This window comes from Halichoeres trimaculatus, unplaced genomic scaffold (assembly GCF_033239565.1).
Source record: "Halichoeres trimaculatus isolate MK-OKI-2021-1 unplaced genomic scaffold, fHalTri1.1 fHalTri1_scaffold_16, whole genome shotgun sequence".
Taxonomy (NCBI): Eukaryota; Metazoa; Chordata; class Actinopteri; order Labriformes; family Labridae; genus Halichoeres; species Halichoeres trimaculatus.
Window position 1 is genome coordinate 2,965,027 of NW_027437194.1, and position 21,057 is coordinate 2,986,083.

General features: G+C 38.5%; 2 protein-coding genes across 6 annotated transcripts in view; one reads left to right on the forward strand and one right to left on the reverse strand.

Moving 5' to 3' along the window:
• Nucleotides 1-3,413: 3,413 nt before the first annotated feature.
• uck1 (uridine-cytidine kinase 1) lies at nt 3,414-7,285 on the forward strand. The gene is made up of 7 exons (XM_074691094.1): nt 3,414-3,622; nt 4,050-4,209; nt 5,349-5,445; nt 5,521-5,663; nt 5,740-5,834; nt 5,909-5,957; nt 6,040-7,285. The coding sequence occupies exons 1-7, from the start codon at nt 3,533-3,535 to the stop codon at nt 6,231-6,233; spliced, it is 828 nt and encodes a 275-aa protein (XP_074547195.1). The 5' UTR covers nt 3,414-3,532; the 3' UTR covers nt 6,234-7,285.
• Nucleotides 7,286-8,912: 1,627 nt separating this feature from the next.
• The window catches only part of rapgef1b (Rap guanine nucleotide exchange factor (GEF) 1b), a 74,434-nt gene continuing 62,289 nt past the window's right edge, over nt 8,913-21,057 (reverse strand). For 4 of the 5 annotated variants that reach the window (XM_074690093.1, XM_074690092.1, XM_074690096.1 and 1 more), the window contains 14 exons: nt 19,096-19,188; nt 18,156-18,241; nt 17,162-17,267; nt 16,495-16,570; nt 16,212-16,299; nt 14,707-14,796; nt 12,864-13,049; nt 12,690-12,774; nt 12,486-12,580; nt 12,327-12,405; nt 10,372-10,473; nt 10,173-10,270; nt 9,960-10,088; nt 8,913-9,744 (listed from right to left, as the gene is read on the reverse strand). In XM_074690093.1, the coding sequence (XP_074546194.1) occupies nt 9,594-9,744; nt 9,960-10,088; nt 10,173-10,270; nt 10,372-10,473; nt 12,327-12,405; nt 12,486-12,580; nt 12,690-12,774; nt 12,864-13,049; nt 14,707-14,796; nt 16,212-16,299; nt 16,495-16,570; nt 17,162-17,267; nt 18,156-18,241; nt 19,096-19,188 (1,464 nt within the window). In that variant the 3' untranslated portion in view covers nt 8,913-9,593. The remainder of the gene's footprint in view (nt 9,745-9,959; nt 10,089-10,172; nt 10,271-10,371; nt 10,474-12,326; nt 12,406-12,485; nt 12,581-12,689; nt 12,775-12,863; nt 13,050-14,706; nt 14,797-16,211; nt 16,300-16,494; nt 16,571-17,161; nt 17,268-18,155; nt 18,242-19,095; nt 19,189-21,057) is intronic. The other variant, XM_074690095.1, reaches the window with a different exon arrangement.

The following is a 21,057-nucleotide window of genomic DNA, read 5'->3' on the forward strand; positions in this document are numbered from 1 at the left end:
ATAATATGTTATTAAGGCACATTACAACATTCTTTACTGACATGTTTCTGTTTTCTCGCAAAAACTGCAAGAAAATAATGACATTTAAAGATTGTATATTCTTATTATTATTAAGAAACTTCTTCTGTCTTTTTGCCCAGTAAAGTTTATTTTAATACTAATTCTCAATGTCAGAAAAAAAAACCTTCAGGTGGTCAGAAGTTGTATATAAAAACAGCATGGTGGTGAAAAGAAAAACCTTTTTGGAAATTGTTTGAAAAAATAGATAAAATACTGATTTCACTGTAGAAAAAAACCATAACCCCCACCCCAAAAAAGATAAATAAATAAATACATAAATACAAATAAATAAATAAATAAATAAATAAATATTTGAAATAATAAAATAATTAATTAATGCACATATACATATAGTTCATTGTTATTTATTTATTTATTTTTTTGTAGTTGTTTCAATTCATATTTTCTTATTTATTTTTGATTGATGTAATTACTTTTTTTTTTTCTTAAAATGTGTTTGCTTGTTGTTACCTTTACTCATTTCTTTCATTTGTACACTGGCTTTGGTAACATTTTTAAAGATGATAATAAAGCTTATTTTTGAATCGAATTTAAAGCAGGATGAGGTTAATGTTAACAATAATAACAAGGACAGGAAAAATAACAGCAGAGATAAAATGTACAGCTTTGTTCCCAGGGGATGCAAATATCAACACAAAAGGAAACGAAATAATTAATGACTGTTCGTCAACTGACATAATCTGTTTTCTGTTTTTAAATTGATCAGAAATAACTGAGTTGTATTTAACAAAAATTTTGCAGGTTCACATCAACGCAAAACCTACGACTTTTATTTTGAAGGTGTTCATTTGTTAGACTTTTATTTTGGTAGGAAGCTTGTATATGGCGTCATATGACCGCGACATGCCCCATGCTGATGAAAGTTCCAGTAATATTTATTCTTGTAAACAAACCACTATCTCTCTTTCCGTGTAATTTCTCTTAAATGTCGTAAAACTGAACTTCCGTTAGAGTCGTTGAGGACGATGTCAAAGGTCGGTCGGTTGTTTTGGTTTTATCAGAGGAGTCCAGGACCACCTCGCGTCTGTGCTGGGTTAAACTGGACAACCGCAGGATCAACCGGGAGGACTGGAGTTATAGCCTCACAATGCCAGCGTACTGTACATATCCTGTCACCTGCTGACAGGTGTGAACCTGGTTTTAGTCACTGTAGGGGATTTTCAGCTTCAGCTAGTTCAAGGAATGACGCCATTGGTCTAATCGAGTCGAAACATTATCAACTCGTCTACACCTGCAAGGTACCACAACCAGTCTGAGGACGGTTTATGGTGTGAAATCCTACAACACTGTTACTGACAGTTTGGTTTATTTAAATTTTTATTTTATTGTGAAAGGTTTGCTCGACGAGGTCCATGAAGAAGATATCCAAGCTGGCCTACCACAAAGGGGTTGTCATAGTAACATGTCCAGGATGTAAAAATCACCATATCATCGCTGATAACCTTAAATGGTTTTCTGACCTGGAGGGGAAAAGGTTGGTGAAGCTTTACTTGAACCAGAACACAACTTTCTGATTTACTACCACATCAAAACACAAAAATAGAAACAGTTTTATCTTTTTTATACTCCAAAAATATTATTTTTTTTTCATTTTGTGATCTAACATGCAGTAATAACTGTTTCTGTGTGATAAGAAGCAGACACTTGTATTTAAAATGCTGAAAGCTTCACTATAGTGTTGTTAGATACACTTTATTGGCGCCATCTGGTGGTCAAATCAGGCCATTGCAGCTGTATAAATGCAAGCTTCAAAGTATTGGAATGTCTGTTTAAAAATTTCTTGTTAATCATCTACAGATAAAGAGGAAATAAGGATAAAAACATATTTGTGCAGGGTAAATCAATGACAGTCTTTGGTGTAGATGTGTTGCATATAGCATCAAAGTATGTTGATAATGTCATCCAGTGTTCCTTATGCTTTAAAACAAATTTTGTTTGTGTTTTAAAAAGCCAGTTAAGACAAAAATGTGTTTTGAAGTTTTGTTTTCTCGTTTAACACTGTTAATACAAGCCAATCACAGCTTTTCAACCTTTTAGGCATGTCAAGCTAGCCAACACACTGAGCCTGTCAAAATGCAACAAAACAAAATACATTCTGATGTTTAATATGATTAAAGTAGAGTCTGAATGCTGTGCTGTGTTGCTTTACCTTTCAGAAACATTGAGGAAATCCTCGCCGCCAAAGGAGAGACTGTGAAAAGAGTTGCAGGAAGTGCTGCGCTGGAGATAGTTCTTGACGAATCGATTAAGGACAAGTCTCAACCTGATGGGGAAGGCACGGAGAGAGCAGACGAGGACAAAGAAAAACAATAACGCTGTCTTGAATTATCTAATATGTATGTACCGTTTGTTTTATAATAAAATCAAATAATTTAGATGTTTTTTTTCTCAGATTCAGAGCAATGTGAATGAAGATTTGTGACACACCAATACTTAAACTGTACAAGGAGAGGGACAGAGCTGCTTGAGAAAATGTGGCACTGAGAAATCAACTCTCTATTATATATTTTGGAATCTGAGATTGAAAATTATTTGATGTAAATCAGAGACAGGATGTTGACTTTTGTTTCTTGACCTTGTATATGGGTTAGATAGCCATTTCAACTTCTTGGCATTTCAAATGCACACATGAATAAAACACTGCAGAAAAATGGTATAACATAAAAAAAAGAAGAAGAAAGAAGTCATTTTGAAACCTAAGAGTAACAAATTTATCCTGAAAAAGGATGGATAGACTTAATTGACCCATATAGAACAAACTAAAGCTATTGTGTTATTAAATTATTATTATAAAACGCTTTATCTATGGAAGCCATTTCCACAAGTCAAAACAATAATAAAGAAAACTTGCCCCAATAAATTATCTATTTTTTTATGAGCAGGTCCTAGAAAAAATAAAAAAAAATAACGTTGGTTATTATTATTATTATTATTATTATTATTATTATTATTATTATTAATTACTTCACCTGAATAAAGAAATTATTTTTGTAACTTTTTTTTTTTAATTCGCCATGTTTATTTTAAACTTAAGCTCTAATTTTCTTTCTTTTTTTTGTTTTTGTTTTGAAATGGCGGAAATGGGTTCCCATACGTTGATACACTACATAAAAAAGCAGCATTGGAAAGTGTAGATGTCGAGCTTTCTGGCAATTATAAAAGGTATTCAGAAAACCTGAATTGTGATAAAAAGCTGTAAATAAATTTACAATGTATTTTGGTTTATTTATCGAAATTTAAATAGAGCTCCGCAATTTTAATATTCTTTCTTTTTTTTTTATATCAATGTGAAAAATTGAGCATCATTCGCGCCAAAATAGTCCCCTGTTGACGCTGCAACAAGATCTCGTGAGATCTCGCGACAACAGCTCAGCGCTGCTAAACATACCGCAGCTTGTAGTTTATCAAGCTACCTGGACCTCAGCCGTTTTTCCTTCACTACTTGACAGCTATGGATGCTCTTGGGACCGGAGAGGAAGCCGAGAGGTCCCGGCACAGCCCTTTCCTTATCGGGGTCAGCGGGGGAACAGCCAGCGGAAAGGTTGGTCCGTTTTTAGACAACATCCAGAGTTAAGCTTAGCTCCTTATGATAGCATAATGTTAGCATTCATCAAACTGTCAAAGCAGCAGGCACGCCCACCTTTTCAGCTCTGATATGTACTATATTATAATAAACACAGCATGAGAAGAGATAAATGGAAACCAAATGGGGTTTTCATGCTTTACTAAACTCTTCTTTCTGACATTTTTACGTCGAGGAGCAGCACAGCTAACGAGCAGCTGGAAACAGGAATTCCCTGAGTGTCTTAGTGACAGTCAGCTGATTGTTGAGTCAAAGTGACAGGGTCACTGACGTGTTCCCAGACTTCTTAAAACATTGATAAAAGTAACCCCTTATTCCACTCTTGATGAGTTAAACCTAACAAACAGTTGTAACTCATGAAAGTGAAAGCAGTTTTCTGTCACAGTCAACAGTTTGCGCCAAGATCATGGAGCTCCTGGGCCAGAACAAGGTGGACCACCGCCAGAGGAAGGTGGCTATTGTAAGCCAGGACAGTTTCTACAGAGTCCTGACCCCAGAGCAGAAGATGAAAGCGCTGAAGGGCCAGTACAACTTTGATCATCCGGGTAGGTACAGGTCACACAGGTTGGATCGCCCCCATCAGATGTGTTCATTCCAGCTTTGCCTAAAGGGAAGATCCTGACAAAGTGCTCTGAATTACAAGTATGCTGCCATATGTACATTTATTTTTCTACTTTGGGTTTAAAATTGTGTCATGCAGAGTCTGTCTCATAACTCTTCTTTTACTTTCACGTCCAGGTGTTTTTTGCATGACCTGTTTACAACATGTTTCTCCTGATGACTTAAGGCAAAGTGTTTAATGTTAAAATGTGTCAACACATCTTCTGTGTACATAAAACAACTAGCTTTGTTCAAACTAGGGGAGGGAATCCCAGGGTGACTCATGTCAAAATAAAAAAATGTTCAAGGATAAGTATTTTGTCCCACACTCAAGCTTCAATGACAAAAATAAGTGAATTCAGTGACCTTAAAAAACTGTGTTGGGAACAGACTGTACGAACATCTAATGAGCTGTCACAAGGTTGTCTGCTGAGACATGTCACAAATAATCTATAACACTAACGAAGGCTTCCTGGGAACTGCTCGCCTTAGAGCAGAGCTCTGTGTTTCATGAAATGACCTCAAAACCAAGGCGGCACAACAACAACAAAAGACTCTGCAAAGGGGAAACAAACACAAAAGAGAAACAAAAAACAGAAACAAGAAAATGGAAATGGATAGCTGTGGAGTTAGAACAGTCTCAAAATTCACAAATGCAAAATTTGTGTGGGTGTAAATGCATCCACAAGTGTGTGAACAGTTTAACAATTGTGTAAAATATTTACAAATGACATTTTTTTTCTACATCTGTGAATCTTTGCAAGTTCATTTTTGAATTTGTGCACGCATTTGTTAATGTTTTACACATTTGTAAGTCTGTTTACACATTTATGGATCAGTTTACGTATTTGTGGATGCATTAACACACACACAAATTTTGCATTTGTAAAATTTTGACTCCATAGGTACCTGCCTTCCAGCCTTTTTGACAGGAAGGAGATGCAGAGTTCATAAGCGAGCCCGTAGAAACAATCTCTGTTGTTTTGTTTTTGCAATTTTCTGTTTTCTTTCTCTTTGTTGTGTTCTGCCCTTCAGGGCCACCGTACAAAACCTCTAAAACTGCTTTCTCTTTGATGCTTCACAGAGGCGTTCGACAACGAGTTAATGTACAAAACCCTGAAGGACATCGTGGAGGGACGGGTGGTTGAAGTGCCAACGTACGATTTCGTCACCCATTCCAGGTAGGAGGACGCCACAAGAGGGTTCTTTGAATTCTTGTCGTGACTGCGTCTAAAATTTGAGTTTTTCTTCTCCAGGTTGGAAGAAAGGATCACGGTTTACCCGGCAGACGTGGTTCTCTTCGAGGGAATCCTGGTCTTCTACACACAGAAAGTGCGAGACATGTTTCACATGAAGCTGTTCGTGGACACAGACTCAGACGTCAGACTGTCTCGCAGAGGTATGGACTTCCTCACACACGATGATCCTGGAGTTTCTGTGGTGTACAGTTGGTTTGAGCTGATTTTCTTTCATAGTGCTGCGAGACATGAACCGAGGGAGGGACCTGGAGCAGATTCTCACTCAGTATACGACGTTTGTTAAGCCGGCTTTCGAGGAGTTCTGTTTGCCGGTGAGTTTAACGATATTCGCTGATTTTGAAGCACCAACTTTCTGTATTTGGTAACTTATCTTTTTCTCTGTCAGACGAAGAAATATGTTGATGTCATCATTCCAAGGGGAGTGGACAATATGGGTGAGTCTCCTTTAGTTCATGGTGAAAATGCTCCCTCCTGGTGTCTTCTTCACGGTAAAGTTTGACTCATTTGTCTCTCCAGTTGCGATCAACCTCATCGTGCAGCACATCCAGGACATCCTCAACGGTGATATCTGCAAATGGCAGCGAGGGTCCATCAACGGTCACGCACGAGGTTTCAAACGCGCCATTTCTGAGCAGGGTGACCTGCAGAACGGAGTCGCTAACCCTGCTGGAAAACGAGTCCTGTTAGAGCCGAGCTGTCGACCCCACTGAGAGGGTTTGAAAAGCGGGGATGTGTCCAGACTGTGAATGAGAGGCGTTGGCCTGAGGCTGCTGTGGATGATTTGTGCATTCAGTGCCGAGTCCTCGTCATTTTATGGTTTTATTGGTGCAAAACCAAAATTCGAAACGCTTTCCACATGTAAGAGTACGACGATGTATTAGGGACACTTTGGAGAACAATGTCTGATATTTTAAGAATGAAGTCTCAATGTTGTGCAAATAAGTTTTTAATATTATGAGGATGAAAGTCGTCTCATTTTAAGAATAAAGTCAGAGTTTGTTTCTTATAAATTAATAAATAACATAATAAATCGCAATGCTGTTTTTTAGTGTTAAAAGTTATAGTTTTAGACTTTGCGTAGCGAGACTCTTATTTTGAAGGAAAAAAGAGGAACTAGCTGCTTGTGCTCAAACGCGGTAAATATAACTGTGTATTTATCATAGAGACGGTCTGACGACGGGAACAACACTATCTTGATACTCTGTTCTGTCTCGGCTCCGTAGACTGTATAAATTAATGGACGTAGTCTCCCCGACGTCTGTTTCTGAAACGGTCTTTTTGTAGCAAACGGCTATCACGGCCATGTAGGAAGTAACTGAGGCTTCCAGTACAGCTATTGGGCGCTCATCGGTCACGTGAGCTGAGCTGTGCCTCTGATTGGGCGAACTCGCGCTCTTAATATCAAACTGCAAGAATGAGAAAAAAAATCATCCCTCGTACAATGTGTGCCGAAAATAAAACTAGCAAGTCAGGTGGGAGACTTTTTTTTGGAAGTAGGCTGTAAATATATTAATTTCTGCTGTGAAATTTTTTTTTTTTTTTTTTTTGGCCTGGTGTAACAGCCATGCGTTCAGTGGAGTACGTAGCAGAGCCGTGAGACAGATGACGTCGCGAGACGGAGGAGTTCCCGCGCATGGCAAGCCGTTGTAAAATTTAAATGCTAATTTTGGCTATCCGAAATTAACATTGTAGATATCAACAACGTATTTCTGACGAGTTGTAATTAAATTTTGGATAGTCAGAACTGTAATCCTAGATATAATATAATTCAAGTATTATATATATATATATATATATATATATATATATATATATATATATATATATATATATATATATATATATATATATATATATATATATATATATATATGTATAATATAATTATTAAAATTATATATAATAATAATAATAATAATAATAATAATAATAATAATAATAATAATGATTATTATTATTATTAGTAGTAGTAGTATTATAAGTATTATTATTCAATTTTGACAAGGCAAAATTGAATTACAGATATCTGAGATTTCAAATATCTGTCATCATAACTTATTTCAAGACATCTATACTTTGATTATTGCTTTCTGCAATTGAATCACAACTACCCCTAATTACTTTTTCAGATATCTACATTTCCATTTAGATTAGTCAAAGTTCTACTTACAGATATCTACAATTAATTTCGCCTAGTAGAATATTTATTTTGTCTTGAAAAAGAAATTGTATACATCTCGAATTGAAGTGTATTTAAGTTATCTGTAATTCTAATTTTGTCTAGTCAAAATGGTTTTAAGAGATATCTTGATTTGTGTGACAGATATCTATAATTCATTTGCAGATATCCATAATTCACATTTTGGATATCCGAAATGAAGTAGAAGATAAACCCATGCACATGAATGGTGTACAGTGACTGAAAAGTGGCTGAAATGAGGATTGTAGAAAGGTAGAATGTATTTGTTGATATCTAAAATGTTATTTTTGTGTAGGTAAAATTGAATTACAGATATTTGCAACACATATCGCATTAAATGTTAAAACAGCTTGCCAAAATAGACTGTCTAATTTTGGAGTTAACACATCCGGTTGCATTAAAACCTACTCGAGGAGACGGACCTGGTCTATTTCGACCGTTAAAATTCTCCATCTCTCATGAAATCGCTGCTTTTTTTTCATATTATGACTATTTTTCTCTCACAACATTGCATCTTCATTCTTGTTGTCTCAGACGTCTTTTCCTGACGGTGGCCCTGATACTCACACACAGTCACGTAACAGTCTTCCATGCTCCTGTGTGATTTCCACTTTGGGCTGTAGTCACCTGGTTTGTTAATGAAGTTAAAGGCGATGTGTGTAACGTTAGGATGCTTTATTTAAACTTTTAACGTCAGTCACGCTTTGCACCTTATATTTATTTCTGCTTTAATGGATTATTATGTGTAAATTATATAAATCTGCTCATTATTTTAGCAGCATCACACATCGAGTGCTTCCGTTAATTGTTAACAGCTGCCTTAATTTCTCAAGTTTATTTTTCACTGACCATTCTGTACGATAATAAATGGAACTCTGCGACAAACGTGAGAAGTGTTTGAGTTTTTAAAGACGAGCTGAGGTGTGTGTAGAAACAGAGCTGTTTGTTTTATTGGACTTTGATAGCACAGTGTGATGTGTTGTGATTTACTACAGCACATTTTTCTGGAATGACAAACACACGAGTCTCTGAAGACTTCTTCAGTCGCACGCCACAAACACGCACTCACACAGCAACGTGACGGGGAGGAAAGGGGCGGGGACGTGATTGTGACGGCCTGATGCTTCTCTACACCTGCACACGGCACACAATGATTCAGAATGACGTACATATATCACAGCATCTTAAGTTCTTTTTCTGTTTTTGTTTTTTTTTTGCTTTGCTTTTTTTGAGTGCACATACGTATGGCACGTTGGGAGAAGCTCAGCTCTTCTCAGAAGCATTAACATCCTTTTCGAGAACAAAAGGAGCACTGTATATAATACATTTCATAACCATACATGATTCTTACACAAAAAAACAAACTCGGTCTCTAACGGTCGTCCTCTTCTGAAGTCCAAACCCCTTACGGCGATCCCTCTGCAGAGTCTGCGAGTCATAGTTCAGGGCACGCCGCTCTCTCCGAGGGGGGACTCGAGGGGTTTCAGAGGACGACCAACAAATGGCACATACATAAAGGAAGAGGGAGGAGCGACTGGGAGGGTAATGGACCATTCAGCTCAATCTCAAGCACACGCAACAGCTCCACTCTAAAACAGAGAGCCCAGGGAGCAGGCTTTGGTTGTGTCTCCCCGTCCGCTCCGTGTCATTCTCCTCCTCGCGCCTCTTCCCGTTTCCCCGGCCGGAGCCGCAGTAATCCCAATAATAATCTCCCAGAGCTGCAGCGCTCTCTGTAAACCTCGCTTGGCTCGTCTTGTTCGAGTCTCCCATCGGCTGCAGCAGGTAGCTTCTGTTCGTCAGTCTGTAGTAAAGTGGAGTTAGTGTCTTGAAGCACAGTTGGAGGTCAGTCTCGTGGAGCACGGGGCGACTCCTAGGTCTTCTCCTCGCGGTCCGTTTTGCGTCGCGTGATGTTTCTGGGCTTGATCTTCAGCGACAGCTCCCACAGCGCCTCCTCGGCCAGGTGGTCGCTGAAGTCGTTGAAGAAGGAGACGATGTCTTCGTTGCGCTTTAGCTCGTAATGCCTGCAAAGAAACAGAGACAGAAAAGAAGAGGTGAAGGTTTGATTAACGCAGAGAAACAAACAGACAGACGTGTTTTATGATTAAAACTTCACAGCACATTAAACTTCCTGCCAGAGTAAACAAACTCAGACGTTTATGACTCTGACTGATGTTTACGAAGCACTCGAGTGACGCATGAAGTTTGTCAAACAGTAAATCCGTCCTGCTGGACTTACACTTGCTGGAAGCGGCGCATGCTGTCCAGGATGTTGAACTGCTGCCAGCGTTTGGAGAAGTTCACCTTCCCGTCGATGAGGTCAGGGTTTCCCAGGTGGACGAACGTTAAGTCCTGGAGGATGAGACCACTGCAGGGACGAAAAAAAAGAAAGTGACGCCTCAACTTTTTGTCAGAGCTGAAAACGTACGATGTGAAATGTGAGTGAACTCACAGGTAGGGGATGCAGGGAGGCTCCACCTCAGCCAGAGCGGCTCTGTACGCTCTGAAGGAGGAGGAGCTGTCGATCAAGGTGCAATATTCCTCCAATCCCTGAGAGGCAACGAGGAGGAAGAAAAGTGACGTAAGAGGAAAATAAATATATGATACAGAGATAGAGAGATAACAAAGATGAAATTGTGATTTCCTCTCACCTCTGAGGTCTGTTTCTGCCACTCCAGTCTCCTGATGGGGGCGGAGTCCAGAGCAGAAAGTATTGCCAGGTAGGAGTTGAAGTTATTCAACTTTCTTAAGTGCTGTGATGAGAAAAAGACTGAGAGCGTCAGAAAAACAAAAAGAAAAAAAAACTCAAGCTGCATCAAAAATAAAAAACAGGAAGCAACAACAGGTAATGAGAATAAAAGGTCTGATGTAGCATCAGGTTGCTAGTTGTAGCCATAGACTGTAAAAAAATGGACGTCCGCTTGCTCGACTTAAAGTGAGGTCTCCACAAAAACTGCTCCCCCTGGTGGCTGGATGCAGTATAGGTCAAAAAATCATCTCCCCAGTCATTCCAGATGGGCTGAGGTCAAACTTTAAAAAATTAAAACACTTCATAGAAATGTTTCTCACGTCTGATTGCTGTGGTGATTTAAAGATATTATCTGGCTGTTTTGTATTCAAGTCCTCTTTTTTCTGAAAAGTTTTGTTTTCATTAGTTATACGAGGTTAAAACAAGGCTTTAAGTAACATTTATCAATGATTGACAGCTGCCGTTCTCGTGTATTTTTTCGGGGATTGTAAAATATGTCGGGAGGTAGAGTGAAGAAGTGATTAGACTCTCGAAAGAAAAAAATATATATTATTTTTGTCACCCGGCTCCACTCAGATCCTCCCAGAATCCCTCATCGTCTTTACAGTCTATGGTTGTAGCTGTATGCTAATAGATAGGAGTACAGTATTCTTAGTAGACTGGATAGCAGCAGATGCTAAAAGCTCATGGGACTTATATTTTAGAGACTTGAGACTTGATCAAGTCTCATCCCACAAAAACTTGGGATATGACTTGAAGTTGCAAAAAAAAAAGACTCCTGAACATTTCTCAATTCAGGCATTTGCCAACACTTGTCACTATATATATTTAAAAATTTATACATAACAATACAAAATCCAACACTTAACTGCAGCTCCCAGGCTCAGCAGCAGATTTTATGAAGTTAAATGAAAACTTAAAAAAAAAAAAAGCTAAAGTTTTCTACAGTAAATAAAGTTTTCCAAAATTCTAATGTAACTGCGATAAAACTGGACAGAATTGAGTTTGTGCTGCTTTTTACAGGCATGTAATGCTGTTGAATTAATTTTCTGTTTGGTTTTACATGACTGATTTTAAATGTTTTGACCATCTAGGGCTTCCATAGTGTCGACAGGGAGAAACTCTGTGGAGGTAGAAAAACGTATTCCTTTGGGTATTGATAAGAGGAGTGATTTTTGTGTCAGTGGATGTTAAAATTAGCTCATGGACGATAAGATAGTCATGATGCTAATTGTGTTAGCCCGTCAATGGGATTTTACATTAACATTAGCATTTTCAGCCTTCGGATTAAAAAAAAAAAGATGACACTGATATGCCTCAAAATGACAAATATTGGTCTCGATAGGTTTTATTTTCTGAAGCAACCTGAATCAAGATGAAGAATATTCAGTTTAAACAGGAAGCTGGACAGACTTATGTATAAGGCAAAATGAACCATGAAAAAACACCTTTGTTTTGTTCAACAACTTCACTCTTACTTTTAACTGGAGGTAAATAATTGCCCTCAAAGTTGGGCTAAACAAATTTAGATTTTTATACTAAACCGTCTGGATAATGTCAGAAATTTTCAGAAGTGTGGTGCATGTGTGAATGGGACTAAACTTTCTCCTGTTGTCGCTTCATGTAGCATTTGTTCCCCTAGTAAAAGTGATATTTAGTGTCTACTTCCACAGGAATCATGGAGCAGCAGTCGTTTGAAGATAAAAGGAAGTAGATTTGGGGTGTGTGTGAAAAAATATTTACAAACTTATGAACATATTTTATGGAGAGAAGAACTAAACTTAACTTATAGAAAGCTTAATATAAATGTTTTTCTTCTTTTTAGAGGAGACAATCGGGAAACTTCAGGTCACAAACCTTCATAATCTTGATGAACTTGAGAAGCAGCTTCTCTCTGTCTTGAGCTTTCTCTTGCTGGATTATCAAAGAGCGCACCCTGTTGGAGAGAAAGAGAAACGCAGTGAGGCACAGTCAGCTCTGACGGACGAAGCAGGAAGTGGCTGATTTGGGTCGTACCAGTAGCTCATGTTGTTAAAGTGCTCTGTGAACTGCGTCAGGTTCGGACTCTTCTCCTCATTCTGCTCCTTGGCCCAAAGAAGCACCTCGGGAATCTGAGGAGGAGGAAGAGGAGGAGGAAGAGGAAGAGGAATGAAAGGTTGGAGTTTAATTTGGACGGATACGAAGAGTGTGAGCAGACGCAGGACAAAGAAGCTGCTGTACCTCGATTTTATAGAAGAGCTCAGCGTCGAGCAGAGTGAGCTGATCCGCTATCTCGTGGCTACGGAAGTCGTGGAGAGTTCCCGGCCTGTTGGGAGTTTTAAAAACATGGAGTTAAACAGGAAACTGTGTTGAAGTTAGTGTAACACTGCGCAGGATCATAAAGTTGAAGCCAACCTCGCAGAGACGCCGCGTGCAGCGAGCGGTTTGAGGGAGTTCGTGTATCGCAGCAGCTTCTTCTGCTCCACCTTGTCCAGGATGTTCTTGCGGAGCACGCGGGCAAGGCTGAGCTCGCCGTTGCACACCAGCGTGAACACCAAGTCCATCAGCTGCTTCAGGATGTCCTCGGTCAGCTCGACCAAACTGAGGAAAAAAACAAATTATGAGTCACTTTTACAAAATCAGTAAATCAAATTAACTAAAAAACGGCTAAAATGCTGTTTCCTGTTTTTGTAATCCCAGTTTTTGTGTGACTGCAGAATGTGATGCACAGCACAACAGCTTCCTAAAATCGAAGCCAAACATCCACTGACTGCAGCACATCTCCTCCATGTGACACAAACTAGAAAATCAAACAACACTTCAAGAAAAATGTTCTTAATAATCATCCTAATTTATGTCCAAGTCGCTGTTTTCTGGAAAGTTTAGCAACGTTGTGACTGACTGCTCTGAGAGATTTAACATTTTTATTGCTAAGCTAACTGCTATTTATTGCTAAGAAGAAGCATGACATTAGCCTGTAGCTACACCAACACAGTCGCATCTTTACAGGAGTTAGCTTTAACTTCTGTCACAAGCACAATATAGGATTAGCTGCAGCATTTTGGCTTCACTTTTGTAAAGCAGGAGGGGGGATGTCGTCCATGGTTAAATACAGTCACTGGTTCTAGTTGGTAAATAAAACATTTCCTTTGTTTTTTTTTCAGTCTGAGTGCCTCAAAAATGTTAAAACATTCAGGTTATACAAGTTCAAAAATATAAACTTTAACATATGTCTATTTGTTTTCAGCATTTTTGATGTTTAAATATTATTTACTGTAGCTTCCTAAAACTTATGGTGCTTTTTTGTTACTCATCTCAACTTTATTTATAAAACACTTTGGAAACAACTGCAGCTGGAACAAAGTGTTGTACAAGAGATGGTGCTGGCTTAAATAAGTAAATAAATAAAACAAATAAATTGAGGAAACAAAAGTGCAGGTACTAAAACGATTGTTCTATTGTTTTTAAAACAATTTAAGAACTAGAGATTGACCAACATGGATTTTTTTGATTATGGGCGAGGAGGCCGATATTCATTTGCAGTCAAAGTGAAAATATTGGCGTAAAAACTTTGAGCAAAACAAACTTCAACACTTAACTGCAATCAAATGCCTTCAGGCATATGTTTATTGAACAGCTACCAGGCTTAGCAACATGTTTTTTAAAGTTAAATGAAAACTTTAAAAAAGAATTAGCTTAAGTTTTCTACAATAAATAAATTTCTATGTAACTGCAGTAAAACAGGACAGAATTGAGTTTGTGCTGCCTTTTACAGGCATGCAATGCAGTTGAATTAATTTTCTATTTGGTTTTACATGACTGATTTTAAATGACCATCTAGGGCTTCCATAGTGTAGGCTGTCAGATAAAAAAAAAGGCCCATAAATGCCAAATATTGGCACGGCCAATAATCTGTCTATCCCTATGAAGACCAATAAAAATGACTAAAAACAAACCCTAAAACAGGAGCAGAGTCTCAAACTGGGTTAAAAGCTAAGGAATAAAAAAAGGGTTTTAAGACGTGTTTTTTAAAACGGACAGGGAGGGGGTTCGTTTTATTGGAGGGGGAGCTTGAGACATAATTTTTGAGCAGCAACAGAAAAAGTTGTGTCCGCTCTGAGATTTCTTTTTGACCAAACCATTTAAAGATTTAAAAACAAACAAAAGAATCTTAAAGTTTTTGTTATGTAACAGAGAGACCACCTTCCACCAGACGTCCTGAAGGAGATCCCACACTGAAATTTTGCGCTGAACTCACCACAACTCATCAACCACTCGAACCAGCACGAAGAAGGTGTTCTTGCTGACCCTCTTCTTGAAGGTGTCCGGACTGTGACAGAACCTGGTGTATGTGCTCAGAGGTCAAGGAGAAACAAGCAGAGCTCTATACCCAGCAGGAAATGCAAACTTTGCATCCATGCAACACTTTTTAAGTTACTGTGCAAGCTGTCGTGCTCTGGGGAAATAAACAGGCTTTCTATAATCACAAGATTTACAGTCGGGAAAATAAGCATTGAATGTATCAACTTTTTTCTCATCCAAAGCTGCAATTCGAACAAAATTTCTACCAGACATTGGTATTAACTCAAATAATCCACACATGAAAAGAAACCACAACGTTCAGGTCCATAAATAATGATTATGGTGAATTAAGTACGATAACACAGGAAAAAAGTATTGAACACGCCATGGAAAGGCTGTATACTTTGGACAGGAAATGCTCCATACCACCTGAAATCTGTCAGTAATTATTACTTGAACTTCCAATTAGTGCAAACCAACATCAGCTGGGCTAGAGCTAATTGATGGTCCTATAAAAAAGGTGTTTTTTTCACCAAGCAGTTAAATAGCACACACCTCATGATGGGTAAAGGCAAAGAGCTCTCTGAAGACATTCACAACCTGATTGTTGCTCAGCATCAGAATGGAGCTGGTTACAGACTTATATCAAAGCACCTGAATATTCCAGTCAGCACCGTTGGGGCCATTATTCACAAGTGGAAGAAGCTCCACCTTACCATCAACAGGCCACGCACAGGAGCTCCTTGAAGATTTCTGACCAGGGAGTCAGAAAGATAGTCAGAAGAGGACTCAACCAGCCAAGGACCACCCTGAAAGTGCTCCAGAAAGACTTGGGGGCATCAGGTATAATTGTTACAGAGAAAACAATAGGCAATGCACTCCACGGCCATGGCCTCTATGGACGCTCAGCCCGCAAGACTCCATTCCTCAAGAAAAGGCATGTTGAAGCTGGTTTAAAGTTTGCTAAACAGCATCTTGACAAGCCTGTAGAATACAATTAGCGTGTTCAATACTTTTTTCCTGTGTTATCGTACTTAATTCACCATAATCATTATTATTTGAATTGCATCTTTGGAAATAAATGTGATGAGAAAAAAGTTCACACGTTCAATACTTATTTTCCTCAATGTAAGTTTTCAACTGCAGAGACATTTTTTCAGAGCACAGCTTTAGAAGTATCTGTGGGGAAACCTTCATGATAAAACGCTCTCTTGAGGAGCCATTAAGCAAGGCACACAGCCACAGAAAGCCTTGGTAGTAACTGAAATGTCAGGGGGGAGTGTGTTGGAGTTAAAGTCTGTGGATGGAAGAGAAAGAGCCGAATCAAAGAGAGCAAGAGAAAGGAGTCTCTCTGGTAAATAAGATCTTTAAGAGAAATCATTAGGAAAGAAAAACAGCTTTCTGCCAGCAGCCCGAGCAACGATTAAGCTCCTAGTGACACGTTGAGTGATCTGAAAAGGATATCTGTAGTGTAGCTTCTTAATGAGGTCCTCGGGGGTTATAAAAGTCCTATATGTAGTCAGAAAGGCTTCACAGTACAAAACCAGATCTGTGGAGGAGAAAGAAGACATGGGGTTAGAGCGTCAGGGCGTCAGAGATCCTGATTAAGGCGAGAACGCATCATCAGACGTGAAGGTTACAGAAACAGACGGTAAACAAGAGAAAAGGAGACGTTTTAAAGAAGAGACACACTAACACACTAACACACTGCCCTGTTTACATCACACCCAGCGCTCAGACGTACCTTTGCGATCCGTTTCTGTAGCGTGGACTAAAAGGATGTCTCCTGATCCGGCGCGGACGTCAGGGCCGTCGTCATTCTGGGAAGATTAAACAAACGTTTGGAGGAAATGAGCAGATGGAGGAAGTGACAGACAGCTGATAGGTAGTGATGCAGAAGAGCCCAAACGTAGCATGCACCTTCCTCCTCCTCCTCCTCCTCTCCCCCCTCCTCTCCCTGTCCTGCAGCAGCTCCTCTGATGACGAAGAAAAAGTCAGACTTGTGTGTGATTAAAGCTCCAGCCCCTGCGATACGTCTCCTGCTCTAAAAACCTCCCAGCAGGCTGTGAATCTCCCCTCCTGTCCTCTTCTGATCCCTCATCTCATCTCTAAACCTCTGATGGCACACTGGCCCTAACCTTGCAGATTGGCGAGCAGCATTTCTACACATCTGTCTCTCAGACTGCAGCACACGGGACAAAGGAGGAGGAGGAGGAGGAGGGGGGAGGAAGATTTGTCAACTCTAAGTGATGCAGTTTCAGAGACGGACTCCAGAGGGCAGCACTGGCTGTCTCTGGATCTCTGACTCCCCATCAGAGAGACTCACAGTGACCTTAAAGCAGCGCTAACAGGACAGCGTGTGTCTTCTGTCACTCTTTGGGAAATAAAAGCCACCATGGGGTTCGTCTTACTTCCTGTTTTAGTGTTATCCTGCTCATGATCTCCTTGTGGTCGATGAGGGAGAGCTCGTCGACGTCTTCCTCGTCGCTTCCAGCGGACTCTGCCAACTTCTGCCGCCTGAAACGAAAGCAGTAGAGCGTCATCAGCGAAGAAAACTCTCAAACTTTATTTCCATGAAAGTCATTTCTTAAAGGTACAGTCTGCAGGATTTTCCTAAAAGATAAAATGTCATTTTGATAACATGACGTGTGTCAGTGTCTGTGTCTGCCTCAAACCCCCTCCTCTGCCTAGGTGCTGATATTTTGGTTGTCTGGACAGAGCGATCAGTGCGCTTTCAGGTTAGTTAGCTTTCTGCTAACCAGGTATGCATCAAATACTAGCGATTAGCTTGTGCTAACATGACAAGTCAGGTTCATGCTCTTGAGTCTCTCAAAAAAAATCAACTAATTTTGTACTTTAAAGTTTTAGTTTTACATCATTTTCACTTTAACTGCTTTAGTCTTTTGGTATTTTATTATATTATTTCTTTCTTTTATTCTATTTTTTTTTGTTTTATCTTAAGTTAAATGTCTTTTTTTACCCTCAGCATTATTAATATATTTTTTCTTTATTAATATTATTATTATTATCATCGTCATATTTTTCCTTTATTTTTATGATTATCATTATTATTATAACATTTTTCCCTTAATTATTATTATTATCATTATCATTATTATATTTTTCCCTTTGTTATTATTATTTTTTTATATTTTTCCTTTAATTCTATTATCATCATTATTACAATAATATTCTTCCCTTTATTGTTATTATTATTATTTTATTATTATATTATTATTACAATATTTTTCCTGTATTATTATTATTATTATTATTTTTATCATTATTATTATTATTTGATTTTTCCTTTATTATCATTATAATTATCTTTTTGTCAAGCTCTTTGTGTTACCGCTCCTGTGTATGAAAAGTGTTTAATAAATAAAGTCTGGTTCCAGCTCTCACCTCTCTTTGTCCAAAGCCTCTTTGCTGTTGCTGTTGGGCATCTGGGGGGCGGGGTCCTGAAGCACGTCGTCAGCTGCGATCGTTTCCTAATCGATGGAGGGAAAAGCAATAATCAACATGTGTGCTGCAGGTTACACGGATCATCACTAGTGAATGGCTCCATGCTGTGACAGACGGCTCGCTATCGATGGGTTTGTTTGAGCGACTGATGTGCATGCTACACTCTTGGTAGAGAAGGAGGAGGAGGAGGAGGAGGAGGAGGATGGAATCACTGATTTAAAAAGAAGTCGTTATCCTAATGAGTGTTGGTGAAATGCAAATTTCCACAGAGAGACACCAGAGGGTTAAACTCACACCATGAGTAAACTACGACCACACGCCGCCTCTTTAACACCCCAAACATGACGTGAACACACCCTGAATGCAAACAACAAATGAGCCCAGAGGAACACACACACACACACACACACACACACTCTGACGCTGTCACACATGCACGTAAGCTGTTATGGGGAATGTTATTGGAAAATTGAAAACCGGTGAACCGTTGAGAATCCCTTAAGGAGCAGCCTCATGTCAGGTGTTAGATCAGAACAAGGTTAAATGCTTGTTACACTCCAAGCAGCAGCCACAGAGACGGGAATCAGCAGCCAGGCAGTCAGAGCAGCACACACACACACGCACATCTTCATCCCCACTCCACAGACACAGAAAGTCCTCTCACAGGAAAACCCGTGAACCTGGAGTCTGCTCAGTCGGGTTTTGCCTTCGTTCCATTTCTGCGGCGTCGCTTCACGACATGAATCAATGAGACGAACGGTGCTGCCACTCAAACCAGCTCCTGATTTCAGATTGATTCATATCCTGAAGCGATGGAGCCGCCTGTGAACGGAATCGACCTTTCACCCCCTCCTCCCGCGGCAGCCGGTCAGCTACTTACTCTGAGGGACAGAGGCAGCTCCCCATTGGCCTGGCTGGACGAGTACAAGTTGACGTACTCCCCCTCCCCGCCCTCGTCGTTCGCGCTCTCGCTCTACAGGAAGAGAGGAGGGACACAAACCCAGGTGTGAGGGTGCGGAGAGGGGCACAGAGTCTAACAGTTCATTTCACTGTGAGGATGGCTGGCAGCGACAACGGGGCTAAAAGGATTCAGTCAGCTGCTGATTTTACAAGTTCTCCTGCTTAGGGAGATGAGAGGTCTTTGGTTTTCATCAGAGCTTCAAATATGAAAGACAACATGAGAAAAAACATCCAGGGTTTTTAAAAAACATATTCGTAAATCATGGTGGAAAATAAGTATTTGGTTATTAAAAGTTCAACCCAATACTTTGTAACATAACCTTTGTTGGCGATTACAGAGGTCAACATTTCCTGTGAGTCTTCACCAGGTTTGCTCACACTGTAGTTGCTATTTTGGCCCATTCCTCCATCAAATCTCCTCTAGAGTCATTCTGGAGCCACAAAATGTTCTTTATCTTCACAATAAGGACTACAAAGTGTATAAAAAAAGCACTAAATTCAAAAAAGTTGTGATTTCAAAAATTGCAAACATTAATAAAAAAATGCAACGATGTCAAACAATATTGAAATTTGAAAAATTAAAAAAAACAATGTTATAAATAAATTTGCAAATATGCTAAAATTGTTGAAATCTTAAAAAATTTGCAAAAATGTAAAAAAAGATATTAAAACAACTGTAAGTTAAAAAGTACAGAAATGTCTTTTATTTTAAAAATTTGCAAAAATTATCCAATTTTTGAAATTTGAAAAAAAAAATGCAAAAAATCAAAAAAGTAATAGTTTAAAAATTTCAAACATAATTGTAAAAATGTGATGCAACAATTTTAAACAATCTTGAAATAAAAAAAAAATTGGCTTTTTAAAAAAAAAACAAAAAAAAACCAATGTTATGAATAAATTTGCAAACAATGCTTAAACTGTTGAAATCTTTAAAAAAATGAAATAAAAAAACTTCGATTTTAAAAAAAAAGTTTTTTAAAAAGTTTAACACTTTTTTTTTTTTTCAAATTTAAAAATTTGCAAAAATCATCCAATTTTTTGAAATTTGAAAAAAGCTTGCAAAAATTAAAAAGTCAAAGTTTCAAAATTTTCAAAAGTTACAAAAATAATTGTACAAAATGTTCAAAAATTTCAAACAATCTTGACATTATAAAAATTTCAAATCTTTTAAAAAACATTTTGTAAATTAATTAGCAAAAAGGCTAAAATTGTTGAAATCTTAAAAGAATTGAAAAAATGTAAAAAAAAAAATTGAAATAAAAAAGTTGCAAAATTAAAAAAAGTTATAATTTTAAAAAATATTCAATTATTAAAAACATACTTGTTAAAAAATATGAAGCAATTTAAAATTATCATGAAATTAAAAAAAATTGCAAAATTAAATAAAAAAGTCTTTGGTTCCAGCTCTCTGCAGGTCATTTATCAGGTCCCTCTGTGTTGTTCAGTTGCCATCAATACAGAAATCTGGCATGTTTGTTATTGACCAACAACTAATTTTCCACCATAATTTTCAAATAAATTATTTGGATTTTCTGGCTTGTTTTTCTCATTTTGTCTCTTAGAGTTGAAGTGAACCTCTGATGAAAATCACAGACCTCTCTCATCTTTCTAACTTGTAAAATCAGTGGCTCACTGAATACTTTTTTGTCTTTTTTGTCCCACTGTAGCTGAGGTTTTGTGAGTGTACTGTGAGCCGTGTGTTTTCCAGCCGACCACCAGGTGGCACTGGAGAGAATGGTTTGAGTATGTGATAATATTTACAGGAGAAAAAAGCTGTGCAACATGCTCTACTGGGATTCTTTAAGAGCAAAAATCAGACAGCAGACAGTTTGTGGGCAGTGATAATCACAACAAGACGCCGCTAAGAAGATGAGTCACTGAT